This window comes from Equus caballus, chromosome 14 (assembly GCF_041296265.1).
Source record: "Equus caballus isolate H_3958 breed thoroughbred chromosome 14, TB-T2T, whole genome shotgun sequence".
Taxonomy (NCBI): Eukaryota; Metazoa; Chordata; class Mammalia; order Perissodactyla; family Equidae; genus Equus; species Equus caballus.
This window is the reverse complement of record NC_091697.1, coordinates 105,632,133-105,653,360: the sequence shown is the minus strand read 5'-3', so window position 1 is coordinate 105,653,360 and position 21,228 is coordinate 105,632,133. Positions and strand designations below refer to the sequence as shown.

The window sequence follows — 21,228 nt, the reverse complement described above, 5'->3', positions numbered from 1 at the left end:
CTAGCACCTGCCTTTCCCCCTTTGTCTGTCCCCACCTTTGCTGCCTGGAAAGCACAAGTCAGGCCAAGAGCCACTGTCCTGCAAGCATCAGAACAGGAGGCCAGGCCCAGGACAGCAAAGCAGAGACAGGAGACCGAGGACCCTGATGGCCCCGTTGGGGTGCTATAGCCCAGCGCTGGACCGCCAGCCTGCAGACCGGTTCACCGCTGTGCTGAAGCCACTCTGGCCAGATCTCTCCTACATGCAGCCCAAGGCAATCCACACAAGGCAGCCACCATCTGGGGCCACCTGAATGTCTGAATGAAATGCAGTTCCCAAATGAATGAAAAGCACTTCAAGCAACTTCTTTAACGCAGTCTGTCTACCTGTCCCAGCCAAGATGAGAAAGAACTCCAGGGAATGAAAGGTCAGTTCCCCATCATCTCCACGCGAATCCTTCTCAACCCTTCAAAGGATTAACGTCAAGGCTTTTCCTGAATATCAGAACCATGTGTTGACCCCTAGCTGCTAACCTTCCCTATTCCCTGGCCTATGGTGTCATATGTGGTGTCGCCAATGGTGTGTCCGTGGTCACCAGCGTTGTGTCCTCAGGATCTGAGACACTTCTTCTCAGGCTTGGCTCGAGACCAGCCTCACCCAGGAGGGAACTGAACGACCCTTCTGTAAATCCTGAGGCATCTGCTGTGGCTTCCTGGTCAAGGTCCAAAAAGGCCGCAATTGCATTCTGCCTACTTGTGAGTTCTAATTAAGTAGCATTTATTTCCCATCCAAAAAAGATTATGCCCAACATTGCTCTGCACGTTAAAATAACAAGGGGTCCAACCCAAGTGACAAAGGAGCATCTCACCGTGACATGAAGCGATCAGGTGGTGGGGGCGAGAGGCTGCATCTGGCTTTATGCTGAGCCAGCTGGGATGGCAGCCTTCGACTTGAAAGAAGCTAAGTCTATCAGAGGCGTTAAACTTGTGATTTTCTGTGCCTTTACAGGGAAAAACATGCACATAGTTCCACTTACTTTAAATGATTTGTAAGGTGATGTCAGATGAAGAGGACTGAACTCCCACAGCTTTCCTATCAAACCCACACGAGGAATACAAAAACTAAATTCCTTTTCTATACTAAGTATGCAGGCTTAACGTGGTACAGTACATGACTTTTTACATTCTAAGCTACAAATAACTCCTAATTGAGGGATTTTACTTTGCTTAAGGAAATATTCTAAAAGGTCAAAATTTTTACATATTTAATGTGCAAAATTGCTTTCACAAATATATGTGACTAAGTGGTGAAATAAAAGTCATTCCAGAAAATTGACATGATCCTCCTTTTGATTAAACTAGAAAAGGCACAAGTGTTCAGGGCCTAAAATGATGTTGGATTCAAATCAAGACCCATACACACAATGAAGAGAAAATCTCTAATAATTTATTTGACCTTCAGTTTCACATTGTGAAAAAAAAAATAACAGTTTTACAAAACCTCAAAAATGTAATCGTAGCAAACAAGGAGATATGAACACGAACACTTCACTTCTTCAACGGACACAGAGTTCTGTACGTGAACCACATATTCAATAGCCCAGAGACGGACGTTATTCAGCTCTAATCATTCCTATTCAGACAGGTGTCAAGCCCAGAGAAAAGGGGGCTGCACAATTACACTGGAAGTGGAAGGCTGCCCTTTGTTATCCGTTTCCACAGCAACCAGTCCACAGAATAAGAACCACCTTCTCTGTCTTACGCCAAGGTTTTTGTGTGCACTGTGCTGTGAATTGTGTTTGCTTCAAAGTGTGAGACGTTTCACAGGGTGAGAATGGTCAAGTACTGAGCCCAAATGCCTACATCAATTCAAAGAGTGGGAGTCCAGAAAGTTCCCTGCAGGCTGGGGGCCCACCTGACCGCAGCTCCCACTGGCTCACACACAGTAATTAACAGAGGATTCAAGGACAGACCACAACTTTGAAACAGCTGCAGAAAATTCATCAGGCTTTGAGAAGCCATGCAGTGACACACACATCTCGGCAGATTTGCATCATAAACTACAGAGCTGTAACCGCCACAATGCCGCCAGGGGACAATTAGACATTTGCATTGCTTAGAACACATCTAGGAGCCAGGGACTGACTGCTGGAAAGCACTGTGATTCTTTCATTCCAACAGCTCGCTTATTTTGGTCCAACTACAGCCCACTTATTCATGGCGCGGACGGACACGTACCATTAGTCTAAAGTATTCAAGTGGAGAGAAATGTTAAGGATTTATCTGTGATTAGACGATGCAAACACACTCACAATGTAAAAGGGTGTCATCAGTCTTAAACCCTATTTTCTAAAAGTACAGTAACGTGAGAAACATGGATGCAAGCAGCACGCGTGGCAAACGCTGGTCTTCCCCAGACGCCTCGGAGGAAGCTGAGTCCAGCACGAACACCTATCACGGCACAAGCACTTGAACTAGCAAAGAAATGTATTCACAGCCAACTCTCACCTACCCCAGAAAACCGCTCCACAGGGGTCGCTGCTTACAATTCTTTGGTGTTCTGTGGCCAAATGTGTCACTTTTGTGCACCAGAGTTCTTTTAGAGACTTACCTAAGGGTGAGCACTAAGTACACATTGTCGCCACGTGAAGACCGCCTTGGAGAACTCCTACACTTGCTAAATCGGACGGCAAGAAGAACGAACGAAGAGTCCACATCAAGCAAATCCGGTGAGTGAATTCATCTACATCTGCGAGAATTTGGGTTTTTTCCCCATTAACTGTGGTTACGGCAAAGCAGTTTCATAGGGTAATAAATAGATAAATAAATAAACTTTGGACAGTGCCTTTACCTGTGCCCTATATACAGAACTATTCCATAGAATTTTCCAGGATTTCAGGATATTACACAAAGAAAAAAACTGCAAAGCGATTTGGTCCTTTCCAAATTTCAGTAGCTGAGACTGAAGGAGAGAATCAGGAAGGAGAGGGGCAGAAAGAAGCCGCCCTTGACCCACGAGCCATCGGCGTAGCCAGAGCCCAGGAAACCCCATCAGAACCAGTGAATCCAAGAAGAGGGCCCTCCACGCTTTCCCCGCCTCCAGGATGTAGTTTATGTTCCCATCTGGTAATCCTTCCCTGTTTCGACATTTACAAAAACCCCCTCCCCAACCCACCCTCCAGTTATACTCCTAATTGTAACTCCAAAGTTTTCATTTTTGTGCAGCAAAGCACAACACAACAGCCACAAAATTGTGCAAAACGTACAACCATTCACACATGTCCATACACGTGAAGACAACCGTAAGCATTGTTTCAGCATGCAGGCATCAAACAATAAATAGCTAAATCTATAACAAACTTCTTAAGAGCCAAGGGAAAGTTTAAAGTCACTTATAAATAGAAAAGCACATCTACCAAACAGCTACCAACAATGTCCCCATTGTTCCGAAGCCTTCCCGGGGAGCACAGCCCCTCAGAGATTAGCGGAGAGTCCAGTGGTCCTCACTCTGCACCAGCCCCGCCAGCTTTCCCTCCTGGCCCCACAGTTGAGCTTTCAATCTCCAAACAGCAGCTGGTGTAGACGCTTCAAGCCTGCTCCTCAGAGAGAGGTGACAACCATTTCAAATTTTACACATCGATGGTGGAGCCCGTGGAAATCAGATGCTGAATATAGTACAGCGAGGAAAAGGTCCGGCTTTTCTCTCCCTCAGAGGGGCTGATTAACGCTGACATTAATCCACAAGTACAAGACAAGGACTAGATCACAGGTTCATTCTTTCCTACTTAAACCGTGTGCGACTCACCCCGAGAATCCCACCCCTCCCCCACCCCGTTCCTTCATGTCCAGTTGGAGCATTTACAAGGTGCAGCGGACTGAATTCGAGTCTTGTAGCAACTTCCTTTCCTTCTTTCTCTTCATTAAATTTCGCCTCTCGAAAGTAAAATCTCATCTTGTCTCAACGAGTGATGGAGTGAGCTAAAAGAGAAAAAAAGGAAAGATCTTTGTTAGCAGCCTCACAATCTAAAAAAAATATTAAACTCAGGACAGAGCTGGTCAATGTTGCTTCTAAAGGTCTTAATTTCACGTTCAGCAGGAACGGTGCAAAGGTATTTAAAGTGCCGGCCTTAAACGCACACACACGCGCACACGCGCATGCAGATGGCTGGCCCAACAAAACTGATGGAGTCCAAAGATCTTCACTCCCTTCCTAACCGTACGTATGTCCAAATTCAAACCTATCCACGCAACCAGGTGCTGTTAAGTGTTGCCATCTTCTGCTTCCAACGTTCATAACTCGTCTCCATGGTTAAAGAGCCACCAGAAAGTGCTCGCCGGGGGGTCAAGAGATTCCTGTGCCAACCCTTCTCGGCCCATTTACCAGAAAGGATTCCACACCACATTTATTCACCATATAGAAGGCAGACATATTAATCCTCTTATTTAAATGGATCTCTGCTGTTCATTACAGCAGAAATGAGTCTCGCCTCCTTTCACACGACGACATACCAGGCCTCATCAGCCCAAGGCTGGGGTTTATTCTCAAGTTCATCAGTCCATACTGGGGAGACACCGGCTGCGGTATGCAGCGTTAATATCTACAGAATCTGCTGACATCGAGCATGAAGGTAAGTTCAAGGTGCCACAACCACGAAGTCTGAGTGTGTCACGGGAGCTGGCACCTCCTCCCACTACCCACCCTCCTCATCTGCTGGAGTTGAATTTTACACGGGCAGATTTTCAGAAGCCTTTTGTCTTTCCAACTCCCTATCTGCTCTCGCAGCACGCTTCCAGCCCCAGTGTAGGCATCTGCACCCCTCCTGCCTAAGGTTGGACAAAGGGAATTCAGGAGGGCCGCTCATTACTTGTACTGCATTCTTCTCGCTTTTGTGTGTTCAGAAGTCTGATTCATTTCATTAGTTGTTTCTTTTGGCAGTTTCGTAACAGTGATTCAAGCTTTCAAGGCATTCCTTAGACTAGGTGTCATCTCCCCACCCCCACCTCACTGTAACCTAAACATCAACAGGCGGCCAAAGGAATGTATCTTCGTAATACTGTGACATTTCAAGATGTTACATATTCAAACAGGAAGAAAGGAAGGGAGGGGAGGGAGGAAGGAAAGAAGGAAGGAAGGAAGGAAGGAAGGAAGGAAGGAAGGCAGGCTCTAAAAAGGGAAGAAACAAAACAAATAAAAATCCAAATGCTGTCCGATTGGGGCCACACAGCACCATGAAAATGGAGAGCCATCAGAAGTAATTTCCTTTCTGTTGCTCCTACCTGCTGACAGAGCAGCAGGAGACAGCGACAATTTCCTTGGTGGATGGGCTTTTAGACCCAGGGACACTTTCTGTTCACATTTTCTGTTAATCTAGTTCCCACCGACATCTGGAGCAAAGAGATGCCGGGAAGTTGTCGCTATTCAGGACTGATCCCTACACAGCCCCTCTTTGAGTCACTCCACCCAGCGTAAGTGTTTTAACACTATCTTCTGTGTAGTAAACTTTAGAAATTTAAACCAACATCCTCCCCGTCGGAAACTGCAAGAGTGGCTTTGATCAGGCCCCTGCTGCCCTTTAAGAAGGCAAAACCCGCCCTGTCACATTTCCTTGTTACGTGCTTGACTCTCTGCTGGCAGCACGAAGGGCGGAGAGGATGCTGTTTCACATATAATCTGACACTTCATTCGCTCCATTTCCCAGGGACCGGAAGTGTGTGATTAGGTTCAAATACCCAAGATCGGGTGAATTCAAGTGTTTGCCAACATACTCACTCTGGACTGAGAAAGGAGGCACCAAAAATGAAGTATAAAGATCACAAGCAGATAGTCAGGGAAACCACATTCTCCCACCACACACAAAGCGAATTCTTCCCCTGCAAGCTGAGGTCTAAATTGAAGGGAGGAAAGAAAACTAATGTATGGAACACAATACACGCCAGGCGCTGGGCAGGTCTATTCAGCGCTTTCTTTTTTTTCCTCATTTACCATTCACCCAAGTCTGAACCAGGACAGATCCAGGGGAAGAATAATTCGGATGACTCATCTGATGAAAAAGCAGCCTCAAGTCCAGAGAGGCCCAGGCTCTCCAGCTGAGAAGGAGAACCAGGATGCACACGTGGTTGCTCTCTGCCTCAAACTCCTTCCCTTGCTCCAAGGATGCCAGCCAGTCTACCAGTTACCATTTTGACGTCCCGGCACCATCGCTGGCAATTTTCATGGCTCTCCTATGCAAACATAATCAGTTCTGGACTAACACCCCACTTACTGAGCTGTTAATTGGTGCTTTTGCCCAGGAGGTTCTTGAAACCGGCCTTAGAGTTGAGTTGCGCACTCATATCACAAATGAAATAACCACTGTCGGAGCATTTGCTTATTCAGGATTATTGAGATGCCGGCAGGGCCGCAAAAACCAGTTTGGTGTGGGATGCTGTTAGCCCGTCGCTCCCCAGGAGGTTCTGGCTGTTCCTGCTCCTCTGAAGGAGTCTCATTCCAAGGAAACATTCTATCATTAAGAACTCTACTAACTGAAGTAGGCTGGAGGAGATAATTGAAGAAATGAAAAAACCAGAAAGATTAGATGGGAAAGTGAGGCCAATTTTCATGGTGTTTTAAATGAGCTGTAAGAGATGAGGAAAGAAAAGCCAAATGAGTCAAACTCCCTCTTTGCTGAGCTTGCAACGACCCCTAGATTTCTCTTTTTCCCTAAGTCCCCTTCAAAGGTGTGAAACATACGAGAGAAAACAGAGGCACGAGTTGCCAAGTAATGAGTTAGCTGTCACTGTAGTCCCCCGAAAGCAGAGTTTTAATTTTATTCTATTATTACTAATAAGCCCATGAATCACCAAAACAAATCAACACGTTTTGTGTGCTCTGTCTACACCGAGACATGCTTAAGTGATTCCTGGGGCCAATCCTCCAAATGCTCGAAAGCAGCTGAGTGACCATTAGCTTCACGAACACTGAACTGTGGAGGCCTAGAAATTGTTTGAGCGAAGAGTATTATATACTCTTAAGCACACAAGACAACCATTACGTACAGAGATATATGACACAGAAACACAACTTCTGTTAGCTGTGACAATAGGGTCAGCCTGACGGATTAACCCTGAGAAGCTGCAGTAAGGGCTGTTTAGACGGCTCAGAGCATCCGCACGTCGGGCGAATTCATACAACGCAGGTGCAACCTTTCCCCAGGACAGACCTAGAGTTCTTTAAAGTTAATAAATGCCCTACAGGGAGCTATGTTTTGAAATTTTGGAGAGAATAAACTAGGAATAAAGCAAAGCATTCAATTTTTCAAACCCTACTTCATTCTAGAAAGGGTTTGAGGAAGCTAAGTTTGAAATATCTCCCAGGGTGACAGCCACACAAAGCTCAGGTTTATTAAGTGGCAGCTCAGCATGATGCTCAAGTACTTACGCTCTGGAGCCAGACTGTCTGGGTTGATTTCTTCACCTACTAACCTCTATGACTCTGGGCAACCTGCTTCAGCTCTGTGTGCCCCAGCTTTCCTCCTCTGTAACGTGCTCCAGTAACAGTATCTCACAAGCTGTTGTATTAAAGGAAATGATCCACAAGAAACACATGGCCCCACCCCAGGCACACAGCGAGGGCTCAGTCGACATCAGCTGGCGTTACTAAGACAGGTCAGCGGTTCTCAACCCGGCTGTACATCCGAATTATCGGGAAACCTTCTAAAAATACTGATGCCGGGACCCCACCCAGACCAAACAAAACCAAGTCTCTGGGATGGGCAGTTTTTGAAAAGCTCTTCAGGAGATTCTGAGGCTCGGCAGAGGCTGAGAAGTACCGGCTGGTGTTATGGGGGGTTGCAGCTGTGGTCAACACACTGCGTAAGTTCTGGGGGTCCAAGGTCTTTTATCGTTATAGTTTTTGTAGGACTCAACAGTCTAGGCTATTATACGGATCATGTCTCACTCTACATATGAACTTACACAGCCAGCTTAATTACATGCATACTTACATCTACAGCTCAGCTGACCGCTTACCTTGTGCTCACTCTCTTTATGCAGCATGTGCTGCGTTTAAGAAGGCAGATGTTTCCAGGTGCTGACAAACGCAGTGGGAATCAGCGAGTACGGGACTGTGGTGATGCTGTTCCACACGTCCAGCGTCGGATCGTAGCAGTCCAGAGTTTTGCACCGCTGAATGCCAAAGTATCCTCCAACCACGTAGAGTTTGTTCCCGGAGGCCACAGCGTGGCAGCTCATGCGCTTTGCGGTCACGTCTCCCACCTTGGTCCACTGGTAAGTCTCGCTGTTGAACTTATAAGCAGAGCAGGCAGAGAACTCTGTATCCCCCCCCATAATAAAAATCTGGTTGCCCAGCACGGCGGCTGCGGTGTAACGCCAGGGCTGGGGACAGGTGGCTGGTACCGTCCACCTGTTTTCACACTGATCATAACACTGAACCTTGGGGAGCTTGTCGTGACTCACGCTGGTACCTCCGAAAGCAAACAACTTGAGCTTGGCGCTTACCACTGCGGCATTGCTGACGCCTTCTCGGAGCGGGGCCACCATGGTCCACTTGTTGGTTGTGGGGTCATAATGTTCTACTTGCTTCAGGGAGACTGAGGGTGAGGCCGGGAGGCAGCCAGTTGCGGCGGTGTGCCCCCCGACCACGTACAGGCAGTGCTTCAGCTCAGCAGAGCCGTGGCCAAACCTGGCCACCAGCATGGGGGCAGCTTTGGACCACTCCTCGTGCAGGGTATCGTAAACCCAGACATCTTTCGAGACTCCATTTTCAGAGCCTCGCCCCCCAGTAATGTATACTTTGCAGCCAATTGCACACGCACTGAACTCTTTTCTTGGGCTGGGGATGTCAGCCTTGGGAATGATCTCTTTGGCCTTCTGGTCGACGAGATACAACTTGTCACACATGAAAGTCTGTCCGCCCAAGAGGAAGAGGGCGTGGCCAGTTTTCCGAGGCCGGGCGCAGAGGCTGGTTACCACGCCGTCGTTCTGCAGGATTTTCAGTTTGCACCTGATGGCCTCTTCCACAATCTCCTTGCTCTTCCTCTGCTTGGTGATGAGCTCCTCCATGGCCACGTTCTCCATGAGATAGATGGCCGGCAGCAGAGCCAGCCTCACCGTCTGCAGCAGCTCTGGGAGGTAGCAGTAACGCTTCTTCAGGTCGTAGCTGATCCAGTTGATCGCAGACTCGTACACGAGCCTTTCATCTTCTGTCTCCAGCTCTTCACTGGACAAGAGCTGCACGACCATGTCCTGGGGCAGCTGGAGGAAATCTTCGTTCTTCCTGATGGTCTGGAAGTTGCTGAGGCACATTCTCCAGGAGAGTTCGTACAGCTTGGTGCACTGGTGCGCATCGGACAGCAGCAGCATGCCCAGGCAGTTGGTGGGGTGCAGGTTCTTTTCCAGGAACTCTGCACATGCATCCCGGATGTCTTGAAACTCCAGCATGTCGCCAGCTTCCAGGAGCGATTCCGCGTTTTCTTCATTGATGATGACCCGGGAGGAGTACGCGTAGTCAAGCAGCAGCTCCAAGACTTCTGGGTGGATGGAGTTGTCGAAGTTGACTTCGCTGTCCTGGCTCTCCTTCAGGCCCCCGCTGAACATGGCTTCAAAGTAGCGGCTGCACGCAGCCAGCACTGCCCGGTGACAAGGGAAGGTCCTGTTTCCGGCATGGAGAAGGACGTCGGTGAAGAGGCGCTGCTGGCGTAAGAGGTTCAGGTGAGTGAGGACGCTGTCTGCATAGGAGGACTTGTGAAACAGATAGATGTTGATGGAGCCGCTGCTGGCCCGGGACTTTCGGTTCTCATGCACACTGACTGACATTTTGTTTCCACTCCTAAAAAACAAAACAAAACCACTGATGCTCCTGATGTTCAGAATGGCAAAACAAAAGCAACAATCATTTTGGACAGAAAAAAAACAGAACACTTTGCTGTTGGCCCTACTGCCTACTGTTTTGAATAATGGATGGCCATTCTCGTACAGTCAGAGACAGCCACCTGGAAGGAAAGGCATTCACTGTAATACTGTTGAGCTATTTGAACTATACACTGTTTAAAAAAAAAAAATCACTGCTTAAAAGCAGGTTCATCTTGGAAAACCTGATTGCCAACTCTCAGGATATTGAAGTCCTTGAGAGCATAAGTCAGCAAAAGCCAAGAAGAGCGAGGTCTCGTTCTCGCAGCTCCCTGTCGGTGTCCAGCTGATTCACCGCAGAGTACTTACATCGCCAGGCCTCCAGCTCTCGTAACGCCATGATGGGCACCGGGTTTAATGCCCTATGCAACACAAAGCCATGTGTAAAACAAATACCTACTAATTAATTCCATTAAGGATTCCTTTGGTAGGCTCCAGTCCCCCTGCACATCCAGTGAACGGGAAATGTGCAGGGGGACTGTGCAATCACAGGCTTGGGCCAACTTCTGCAACGATCAGACCTTTGCTCAAATGTTACAAATAGTTTCTAACCAGACAGCTTTACCAGTACCGAGTCCTACAAGAGCCCCAGTATAAACACTACCATACACTCATCAGCAGGCTTTCGTGAATACACAGAACAGATTCTGGCCACAATCACCACCCATCTTTCTTGCTCTGGAAAGCTTCCAAAATGAGGATTTGGGCAAATAAAAGGAAGAATATTTTGAGTAGAATACTCATGAGTGCTGTTTTTCTGTTCTTCCTGCTTTATATCAATTCTTGGAAAACCAGCTGCAAGAACAAAGGATGTGTCCGCCCCCTCTTCTGACCATATAGAGCATGGCCAGGACCGTTCCCATGTACCTGCAAACGCTGGCACCTGCAGAGAGGGCGTTCAACATGCAACACTGCTGTATTTAAATCAAAGCACACGCACACATGTGTGTGGCTGCATCCAGGCAAGTGTGTGCGTCTGTGTTTCGCCAGCCACTGTTAATTTAGGACCACCCTAGAATTTATCCGCTGACTAGAATGGTTTCATCAACATCTAAATTGAAACTACAACAGAATCAAATGCTATCTTCAGCTTTCTCCAGTAAGTAAACTGTAGGCTAAAGATATAGGAGATGCCTATTACTCATCTTCAAAAATTGAATCACATGCTTTTTTCCCTCTTTAACCCTACCCCTCTATTACCTCAAAGGGATAGAGCCCTCAAGAGGCTGCCCGTCAAAGGATTCCTAAGGAAGCTGTTTATCCCGGAAGGGCAAACCGTGTGGTTACAGTATCTGCTGCAAACACAGAACAGCCAGTCCTTGCAGCATGGCTGAAAACCACAGCCTCCTTGTTTTCTTACCCATTCAGGTATTTATTTTTTAATTTAATTCCCAAGAATTATTAATAAATGCAAATGAGTGACTTGCCACTGATTCACCGGCTAGACCCTAAACTGCACCCCCAGCCAGCTGTGTGGGCAGACAGCAACAGACGCGGGGGCCTAACCTGCCTCTGACACACAGGCCACATACCAGTGGGGGATGCAACTTGTTTTCCTTTATTTTTGCAATGTAACTGTAACTTTTCATTCTGAGTAAACACGGCTTAGTGGAAGAAAGTAAGCCACAAAGTCTCAGGGCTCTGGGGTTAGGAAGACCTTACAAAGCACCCATTAGTCTCCACTTGGAGCTGGGAGACGCCACGTGGTGAGCAGCCCAGTGCCAACCCACCTCAAGCTAAGGAGCTAGAGTCTAGTCCATTTGAACCAATGCCCAGTGCTCTGGAGAAACACCCACACGACCCAATGTGAATGCACCAGGTTTCCAAAGTGTTAACCCACGTGCTAGCATCCCCGATGCGTTCCCACTGTAGCTGTCACTGGATCAGTACATTCAATCTGAAGTACTTTCAGGAAGATTTTAAGCCCAAACCTCAAAGGATGGTATAAATACTACTATGCCTAACATAGAAACTTGAAAAAATTTGAAATGAGTAGCTACATTTCTTTTTTTAAGCTAATGCTTCCAAAGCAACCTCAAAAGCCGCCTGAGCCGCCTCCTCTCAGGCTCCAAGAGGATGCAGCTCTGACTGAAGAATGAGGCCCCCTGTACAAGGTGGGTGAGCACCCAAGTGTCTGCACCTGGGGCAGGAACCACAGGGGGTCTGCATCTCTCTGCACCCTGTGTTTATGCTCCTGTATTTTCCGGGTTGGCCCATAAAGCCAGAAGGAAGAGTCTAGCCTGTCATCTTGGATTCCATCCACATGGAGAAGCAGGTCACAATCAGCATCCAACGTTCTCACAGCAATATTTGATTAAAAGAAAAGGGAAACTTGAAGACCCAAGAGAAACGACTTGCTTTCTGGTTTAAAATTATGCAAACATCAAAATATCAGCAGAAACCTTCTATCCAGTCACCAAACACACCTTCAACATGAAATGAGTCATCCTTCGGGCATTTTTTAAGCCCCCAGAGAAATGATACTTGCATGCCAAGTAAGTCGCCAAAAAAAAAAAAAAAAATGCACACATGCACTTAACCTGCGTCTGCAAAGAAGGAGAAAAGGGCTTCCAGTTACAGGAACTCCAGTTCACTCGAGACTCCTTTCCAGGCTCCGCCTCGGACGCTTCCTGGCCCCCTCACATCTCTTCAGGTTTTGAACGGGATCTCAATGCAACCAAAGGAGAAACTACACAGATTTTCCCGGGCATTTACGTTACTGACAACAATGGAACATTATAAAGATCTTGTTAACAAGAGAAGCACTCTACCCTCCAGTTCTCTATACCACCTGCAACGCTCTTTAACGCTGGCCGTGCCTTCGAAGGCGACACCAAATCACATGCCGACGAGTTCAATGGTTCGTATCCACCCCGCCCACCAATTCCTATCCTTTCAAACGAACAATGTTACACTAAAGGCCACATACTTGCATGAGAAGCAACAACTTTTCAGAAACCAGTTTTCATTCATTCCCTGCAGACATTCCTGCGCAGCGCGCGTGCCCCCACAAGGGGCGTCTGCGCGCGGCCCCAGCGCTCCCCGTGCCGGGCAGGGTGCAGCGTGGGCCAGCGATGCCGCGCGCTCGGCCCAGGAGGCTGCAAGTCGGGCAGCGCGACCTCACGCCCAGGGAAGCGCTGCCTTCCGCGGGGAGGGAGGTGATCGTCCCCGCAGCTCGCCCGGGCGCCGCGCCGCCCAAAGGAGGCCCCTCCGGCGATGCCCGGCTCCTGCCCGCTGTGAGAGGGCAGCGGCGGAGACCTAGGTCTCTGCCCCCAGCGCAGCTCCCCACCTCCGCGCAAGCCGGGCTCCGGGGCGCACGCACGCCCCCCGCGACCACACCCCCGCAGGCCACGCCGCCCCTGAAACCGCGGCGCCCGCAACAGGTCCGGCGCACCGGGGGAACTTACAGCACAGGCGACCGGCCGCCGCGCACAACCAGCTGGGTTCTGGCCTCGGTCACCGGGCGGAGAGGCGACGAAGCGGACGTCTGAGCCCCGGGGAACGGCGGCGACTGCCCGGGCGAAGGGAGCGCGCGCGGGGAGCCAGCCGGGGAGAGGACCGCGCCGGGGGCGCTGCTCGTGGCCGGCTGCGGCTGGCGTTCGCCGCGACCCGCGGAGCGAATCCCGAGCGAGTCTCGGAGCGGAGCGAGCCGGCGGCTGCGGCGCCGCGGAAGGAGGCGGGCTGTGCGCTCGGGGGAGGGAGCTCGAAAGCGCCCTGCGCACGGCGGCCGCCTGGCGTCTCGTCCGGTCTCCGCAGCGCCACCGCCGCGCCGCCTCCTTCCCGGCTGCCCGAGCAGTCTGCGCCCGCCGCCGCGCGCCCGGCTATAAGCGACGCGGCGGGGAGGGGAGGGGAGGGGAGAGGGCGCGTATGCAGAGTGACACCGGGGAGGAGGGGGGAGCGCGTGGGGGAGGAGGAGAGCTGGAAAAGAGCGTGTCGGGGGAGGTAATCGAGAGAGGAAGCGGGGGAGGGGGCTCGGAGAGTGGAGAGAGACAAAGCGGACGCGGCGTCTCAGCCACTAGCAGCTGCAACCCTCGGGGACCGCGAATAAAACAAGTTTTCCCGGGTCGGAGTGTCTGCGCCTCTCTGGCCCGGCCGGGTTAATGGATAGCCCGGAGCTGAGGGACCCTCGGCAGGGGAGCGCGGCCCTGGGCTGTGCGCTCCACGCCGCCGGAGCCCGCGAGCTGCTCAGGAAGGGGTGGCAGGGGGGAGCTGGGTGTCCGCGGCACGCGCCCTGGGCGCTCACAGCCCGTGCGGGGGGTGGGACACGTGGACGGAGGACCTTGGCGAGGGAAGGGGCACTAGTTTGGACACTGCGGGGACACTGCAGGTTGGGCAAAGCTAGGACGTAGGGTTTCTCGCTGGCAGGGGGCAGACTCGACCCCAGGCGTTGCCCGGGCTCTCCCTCCCCACCCCGGCGGGCGCGGCCCGGCGGCTGGACTCTGCCCCTCGCCGCCCGGAGCGGTAGCGGCCGGCGCGGGCCGGCGGGCCGCGCACCACGTGCTTCGCAGCCAATCGCCGCGGCTGCTGGATTCAAAGCGAGCTGCTCTGCGGAGCGGCCGCACCGCCTCCTCTCCCAGCCATAAAGCCTCGGTCGCCCGCCCAGACTGCGCCCTTCCTGTCGTTTATCGCTCGGTTGTGTTAGTTCGGACTTCGGCAAAGAAATGGCCCGGCACACGCTTTTGAAGCGCCGCCTGCCACCAAAAGGGAAAGCAATTCAAAAAATAATCTCGCGTGGCGATCACTATTTATGAGACCGATTTTTGATCTTTGCTCCAGGGCGTGTCCCTCCACCTCTATTTTTTATTAGATATTTGGAATAAAGGCCATGAATGAACTGTAGAGCTTACCGGTCCAGCCCCCTCGCTTTACAGGTTAGGAAACTGAGGCCCAGCGAGACGTGAATTGTCCAGCTCGAGGTCACACAGCCAGTCAGCAGCGGCCCGGCCCTGCAGCTCCAGGGGGCACCCACGACGGAGTTTTCTCCAGTCCCCACTCCCCCACCTCCAGCTTGCTTTTCAATACTAGACGCAGAAATGGTTTCAAGAAACTGGGGAGGCTCCGCCTGGCGCTCCGGGAGTCCAGAGGCTGCTGAACCCAAGACCCTGCGGGTTCTTTATTCTAATCCCGCTTTCCTTCGCCCGCGGCCCCTCCTGGTATGCGCGCTGAGAAATTTCGCTCCTTGCAAAGAAAGAAAGACAGTGCCCTCTGAAGTCCTTTGTTAGCATTAACTCGGTAGGCTCACCAGGAGCCTTTACAAATCTGTTTCACATTTTAATTTTTTATGCAGAGTCTGGGCTCGAGGCTGCTTCACAAAGCGAGAGAGGGGGTATCAATTCACGGTGAGAGCCACGTGCGGAGATTCTGGGACGGCGCCGCCAGGCGACCCTGATCCTAAAGGAGATGTGGATGAAGTCAGGGCAGACAAACGCACGGGCGCGCTACAGGCACCAGAGAGAGGTGCTGAAAGGCGGGGGTGGGGGGGGGGGGGTGGGGGGGTGGAAATGTGTAGCTGTTGCACATCTGGCTTTTTAAAATATGTTCTGTAGCCTGTGGCCAGGTGTGAGGGCAGCCGCTCAGAGCGGCCTCAAAGGCCCCTCCTAGAAGCTCTTTGTCTGGGTTGTGGGTCAAAAGCGAGCATGTCACTTCGAAGACCAAATGTTAGTGTCTTCCATTCTGGAGGAGATATTCTGTTTAAATTAAGAGATTAACACTTTTTCTCCTTAAGGAGAAGTATTTCCTTCTTGCTTCAGTCACTTACCAAACTACCTGGACCTCCAGCAGATGACCCTGCTTAGAAATACGACGTGTGCTCAGCTCTGTTGGTTGGCCAGGGCTTTTTCCCCAGGAAGGCAGTGCGCTAGGAAAAGGCATCAGTTTCTGTTGCATTTTTACCACCTGGAAACGGCAGAGTGTCCTCAACCAGGGGGACAGCAAAATGTATTTCTCTTTGCAAACAGCTTTGCTAAGCAGGCCAGGCTGAGAAAGGAGTGCGGTCCTCCGAGCATCGTGTCAGCATCCGCCCCTGCCATTTTCCTCTGTGTGTTCTACCTGATGTTGCCACCACTCCTACACTTCAGGAGAAGAGAGAGAAAAGAAGTCGGAGCCTGGAAAATCTTGAAATGTATTCAGTGACCATATACATTAGCTTCACCTGCCTCGGGGAGCATGACACAGAGAAAAGAAACGAGCTTCTGAGGCTTATAAAAACTGAAACACATTCACCTGTAGAGAGACACAAAACTACACTTGCATTTTGGGGACCATGTGTGCTGCCAGTGACCTCTCACAGACTGTACACTGGTTTGCTTGTGCCGACGTGTGACAAGTTTTCAGGCCCGTGGGCAGTTTCTAGTGCTTGTTTCCCAGCTCGGGTGATTTGCAAGTTAGCATATTCATGATCACAGCAACTCAGACTGTTTTTCCTCCAGCATCTCTCGGCCGGTCCTGAAGACAATTCTGATCGCTTCCCTCACAGGAAGACAAGGTTGTACAGAAAGAACTCTCTGGACAGGCCTGTGATCAAAGGACGGCGATGGACATAGTAGAAATCTGAGTTACAAACGCCCCAGGAAACACTGTGGACATCCCTGTTGTACAATGGCCACCACCTCATCAGGATGCTGGCCAGTCCCGTAGGCCCGTGGGAGCTGGTCTTCGCCTCTGCCTCTGACACCAAACCAAGGTCTCATTTTTAATGCTATTAAGATGCTGTGCCCAAGGCTGTGGCCTTGTTATCTCCCTTAACAACGTTATTTTGTTAGGCTGCAAAATAAGCAGCATGGGGTTAAATGTATTAGCTGCCTTCAAACCTAATTTATCTTCATTCCTTCCTAATTTACACCCGGGCTGAATTAATGAGAATGATTTAATTAACATGGTGCGACCGTGGTACCAAGGACGGGACAGCTCGGGGGTTAGACCAAACAGTGGGCCAGGCGGCTGCCATCCTGCCTCCTGCGGTCCCCTGGAGCCCCACCCGACTTCCAGACGTGTTCCCTGCTGGTCTTCCAGTGTCCTCTTTGTTCTCTGATGCGCTTCCTGAATCTGCGGGAGGAGTGTGGCACAGCGCTCCTTCCTGGTGTTCCTGTGAGGTGAGCCTCGAGGCCGTGGCCTGTGGAGTCAGTGTGGCAGAGGGGCCGACTGCCAGCCAAAGCTCCTGCTCTTCCTCCCCGGGGTGAGGTGCAGGGAAGTGGACACCCAGCCAGGGACGACATCCCACGGCTGCTCTTACATTTGGGACCAACACCTGGGGAAGGAAAGGAAGGGCTGCAGGGGAGGGAGTGGGAAGCCGAGCCGGCATGCTGCCTCAGCCAAGGCCTCTGCTGACCCAGGCGAGCTCTGGGCGGAAATGACCCTGCACAGTTGTCCCTAGTTAAGGCGAGAATGCCAGGCTCTTATATGGCTGCATTACCAGTTGCTGAATGCAGGCTGCCCAGGAAAGGGGCCACGGCCTTGGTCAAGGGGGTGCTCTGCCGCAGACGCCATTCTGATGGGCGGCCAGCTGGGTGCATCAGCCACTGGCGCCCCCAGCAGCTGACGGAGTCCTTTCTTCTCCAAGGAGGCTCTGAGGGGCTCAGCGCAGGGCCCACTTGAACGCTTCCCTGTAACGCAGAGACACAGGAGATGGAGGCCTCGGGGCCTACCAGCAATCCTCTTACTTTCAAAAAAAGGGAGACATTTTTTTTAAATCTGCCTATTTATTGAAAAGACAAGGATGGGGAGAGAGGCAGGTAATCAGTACATGAAGTTATCAGCCTTGTGTAAGTCCGTGATTTTTCTCTCTGGGGATGAATGAGGTCTAAACTGATGGTCCGTCTTCTAAATTTTGGTTTGCCACCTTCTGCATTTATGTCATTTTAACTGTATTTGTGTTAAATGTCTGTTACGATAAACCTCGAGCATATGCCTAAAATTGTATCCAAATTGGCTTGGTCCTGTTTTGGAATTTCACTTGGTTCCTACATCCCTTATTACATCCCTTATATAGAAAGTGCCACCACTTTCTGTGGGTTGTAGGATGGCCTTTTCACTTCACAGCCCACTTGTCGGTTGCTGTGTATGTGAATGCGCTGACTCCTGCATTACAACTTTTACAGGAGAGTTCGTGTGCACGCGTTTTTGTGTCCTTTCAGTGCCGAGCTCCACTGTCAAGAGCCTCTGTTCAGAGGCATTAGAGCTGGAAGTTCATTCTTCCTTTGAGGCTCCGTCACCGTCCACAGCCCGAGTGACACTCTGAGGGGTGGACAGTTTATTGGCTGCTTACCGGATGGCAGAGGGATGCATTGGAGCCCCTTTTCCCTGGTGTCACTCCATCAGGTCTGGCTGTTAGTAAGTCAGGCAGTCTGGGCTGCTCGCGTGATTTCTACCCCAGGGCCCTCCAGGACAGCGATCTTTACAGCCTGCTGTAGGTTGTAGATTTTAGGGTCAGGATTTAAAAGCAGCATTTATTATTTTCTCTCTGATTGCAAAAGCAATGCATGGTTGACATTTGGAAAAAACAGAAAAGTAAAAGAGAAAATTAACCATAAACCCCCCGTTTGGAGATAATGACACTAAGTATTTAAATTCTAGTCGTTCTTTACCCGCATGGTGGTTTATTTTTAGCGGTTAAGTGGTTGAGGGCAGAGACTCTAGAACCAACCTGTTTCTACATTTACTGGTAGCTGGGTTTTTGGGGGGCAAGTGTGTGAATACCTCGGTGCCTCAGTTTCCTCTTTGCAGTATGAGGGAGTATCCGTCCCTGCTCAGAGCTTTGTTTTGTGGGTTAGATAAACCGCATATGTAGCACACGGGCTGGCTTGTGGCAAGGGCTCTAGAATGCTAGCTTTTGTAACGACTCCTTAGTAAGAGGTTTAAGGAGAGTGGTGCTTCTGCAACCCCATGGCATTTCCTCGTCACTCTCCTAAATAAAAGTGACATGAATCCTTGTCACGGTTCCTATTTCCAGTCTGCCCAGCAGCACCGGGTCAAGGGACACTTCCTGTCTTGAATGAATTTACATATTCTCCTGGAGGGTGTAGTTGAGGCTCTCCTCTTCTCACACGCCCAGTAAGTTGACAGCTTGGGCGATGAAAGCTCAGATTCTTGGGGCCTGCCTCTGCCTCCTTCTGGCTCTCGTTGATACTGTCTTCATACTTTGTACTGGGGCCACTGGTCTTCAGTTGATGATGGAGAAACAATTCCTTACTCTCCATCACCTTAAAAAACTAAGCTGCTGCAAAGGGAGAGGTATTTAAGAAATCACACTTTTAAAAAAGCAGCAGCTTGGGACCAGCCCTGTGGCCTAGTGGTTAGGTTCAGCACAATCCACTTCAGTGACCTGGGTTTGGTTCCCCAGGCACAGACCTACATGACTTGTCTGTTAGTGGCCATGCTGTGGCAGTGGCCCACATAAAAGAAAAAAAAGAGGAAGATTGGCAAAGGATGTTAGCTCAGGGCAAATATTCCTCAGCGAAGAAAAAAAAAAAAGGCAGCTAGTTCTATCTAGAGAAGGTAGCCAGGCCTAGCCAGAGCACAAGTCGGATATGGGCCCTGCTTCTTCCTGCCCTGTAGGTCACTTAGGTGCACCTGGTGAAAGGTTGACCTTCACAGCCCAGGGGCATCTTAAACCATTTTTCCTCCTATTTTCCATAATCTTTTGAGTGTCCCAAGGCTCCTGGATCTAAACTCTTAATTTGTTCTAAGTAATTACCACATTGAAGAATTGACTGTTGTTCCAAGCGGTGAAAATGAAGCCTTTGTTTTGCCTCCATGTTTTGCTTCCAGGGCAGGATGCCAACCTCTGAGCATGTCTAGGCATGAAGAAGGGACCAGAAGAATGGACCTTTGTGTCCAAGAGCTTGTACCTTTGAATGAATATTAAAAGGATTTTATGACTCTCTGTGAGTACAGATGACACACTGCATACAGTTCAGCTTGGACAGGAAGCCAAAATCAGGAAGCTGCGTGTTAACATTGCCAGAATGAAGAAGGAATGAAAAAGGAGAGAGAGATCTGATGAGGTGCCGTTCTAAACAAAGTTCCTGTAACTGTTTCTCCTTGTGATTTCTTTTTTTTTTTTTTAGGAAGATTAGCCCTGAGGTAACATCTGCCAATCCTCCTTTTTTTGCTGAGGAAGACTGGCTCTGAACTAACTTCCGTGCCCATCTTCCTCTACTTTATATGTGGGACGCTTACCACAGCATGGCGTGCCAAGCGATGCCATGTCCGCACCCAGGATCCGAACTGGCGAACCCCGGGCCGCCGAGAAGCGGAATGTGCGCCACCAGGCCAGCCCCTCTCCTCGTGATTTTGAAAACACAGCATGAGCAAGGTTATAAACCCACATACACACGTTTCACAAATTCCCCTTAGCCTCGTGAGTAACTTTAGAGCGATTCACTATGAAATCCCAAGTGAAGTTGGAAGACTTGCTATTTCTTTATCTGAGGATATTTGGAAATATTGAACTATCTGGAGGAAATGGTAACATTTTTTAAAACTTATGTATATTCAGGGGCTGGCCCCGTGGCCGAGTGGTTAAGTTCACGTGCTCCGCTGCAGGCGGCCCAGTGTTTCGTTGGTTCGAATCCTGGGCGTGGACATGGCACTGCTCATCAAACCACGCTGAGGCAGCGTCCCACATACCACAACTAGAAGGACCCACAACGAAGAATATACAACTATGTACCAGGGGGCATTGGGGAGAAAAAGGAAAAAAATAAAAATCTTTAAAAAAAAATTATGTATATTCAAATTGTTATAAATTCGTTTTCACGCCCACAATTAGCTGAGAAGTTGTGGTTTCATTCATTCATCCAGCTAGTCAATCAGTCAGTCATCTCGCAGATATCGCTTTATGGTGGGTTACTGTTGGTTAAGACTCCGTGCTGGAGAGAGTCTCCAGTGCCCTAGGTTTTCCAGCCTCGCTCGGTGATTTGCCTGCACGGTCTCAGCTTGCCGTCAGCATACTGGGCTTTGCATTTCAAATGCGTCTCCTTCAAACTCTGAAAACTTGGAGAGAAGTCTTATACGGCAAACCTGAGAGGAATGAGGGAGGAAGAGCATAAACAGAGGCCAAAAAGGAGCTGAATTTCTGTCACCCTTGTTGACTGTCCATCTGGAAGAGACCCAGGAGAGAGCAGACCACCTGGGCTGTGAATGGGCTTCTTCAATGGCCATTTTTCACCCAAGGATTATAAATAAAGCCATTACTGTCTCAGTAAAAACTGGCCTGTTGGAAATGGTAAAGTGGCTCCTCATGGCATTGGCCAGGAGAGGAGAAGGCCAACCCCACCGGCAGAAGCAGGGGCGGGCAGCAACACTGCCCTCCTCACCCTCAGCACAGACCTCTGCTTTCGAGAGG

The 21,228-nt window shown here is 50.1% G+C and overlaps 1 protein-coding gene and 1 long non-coding RNA gene across 5 annotated transcripts; one reads left to right on the top strand and one right to left on the bottom strand.

Moving 5' to 3' along the window:
- Nucleotides 1-1,403: 1,403 nt before the first annotated feature.
- ENC1 (ectodermal-neural cortex 1) lies at nt 1,404-15,298 on the bottom strand. 4 transcript variants are annotated; one of them, XM_023618186.2, is made up of 3 exons: nt 14,732-15,298; nt 7,986-9,804; nt 1,404-3,956 (listed from the first exon to the last, which is right to left on the bottom strand). In XM_023618186.2, the coding sequence occupies exon 2, from the start codon at nt 9,789-9,791 to the stop codon at nt 8,022-8,024; it is 1,770 nt and encodes a 589-aa protein (XP_023473954.1). In that variant the 5' UTR covers nt 9,792-9,804; nt 14,732-15,298; the 3' UTR covers nt 1,404-3,956; nt 7,986-8,021. The 4 variants fall into 4 exon arrangements, with proteins under 4 accessions (XP_023473954.1, XP_023473953.1, XP_070089582.1 ...); XM_023618185.2 differs by lacking the exon at nt 14,732-15,298 and adding an exon at nt 13,292-14,332; XM_070233481.1 differs by lacking the exon at nt 14,732-15,298 and adding an exon at nt 12,814-13,296.
- On the top strand, nt 14,907-18,402 carry LOC138917368 (uncharacterized). The gene is made up of 3 exons (XR_011425238.1): nt 14,907-15,037; nt 15,172-15,341; nt 15,842-18,402. It is a non-coding gene; the product is annotated as an uncharacterized lncRNA (long non-coding RNA).
- The last annotated feature ends 2,826 nt before the right edge of the window (nt 18,403-21,228 follow it).

Excerpts from the sequence above, each read along its gene's own strand:
- ENC1 (XM_070233481.1), bottom strand. The coding sequence starts at position 12,857 with ATGAATGAAAACTGGTTTCTGAAAAGTTGTTGCTTCTCATGCAA. Across the intron at positions 9,805-12,813 it reads AGTTGTTGCTTCTCATGCAA|GAGTGGAAACAAAATGTCAG; the intron begins GTATGTGGCCTT and ends TTTGTTTTTTAG.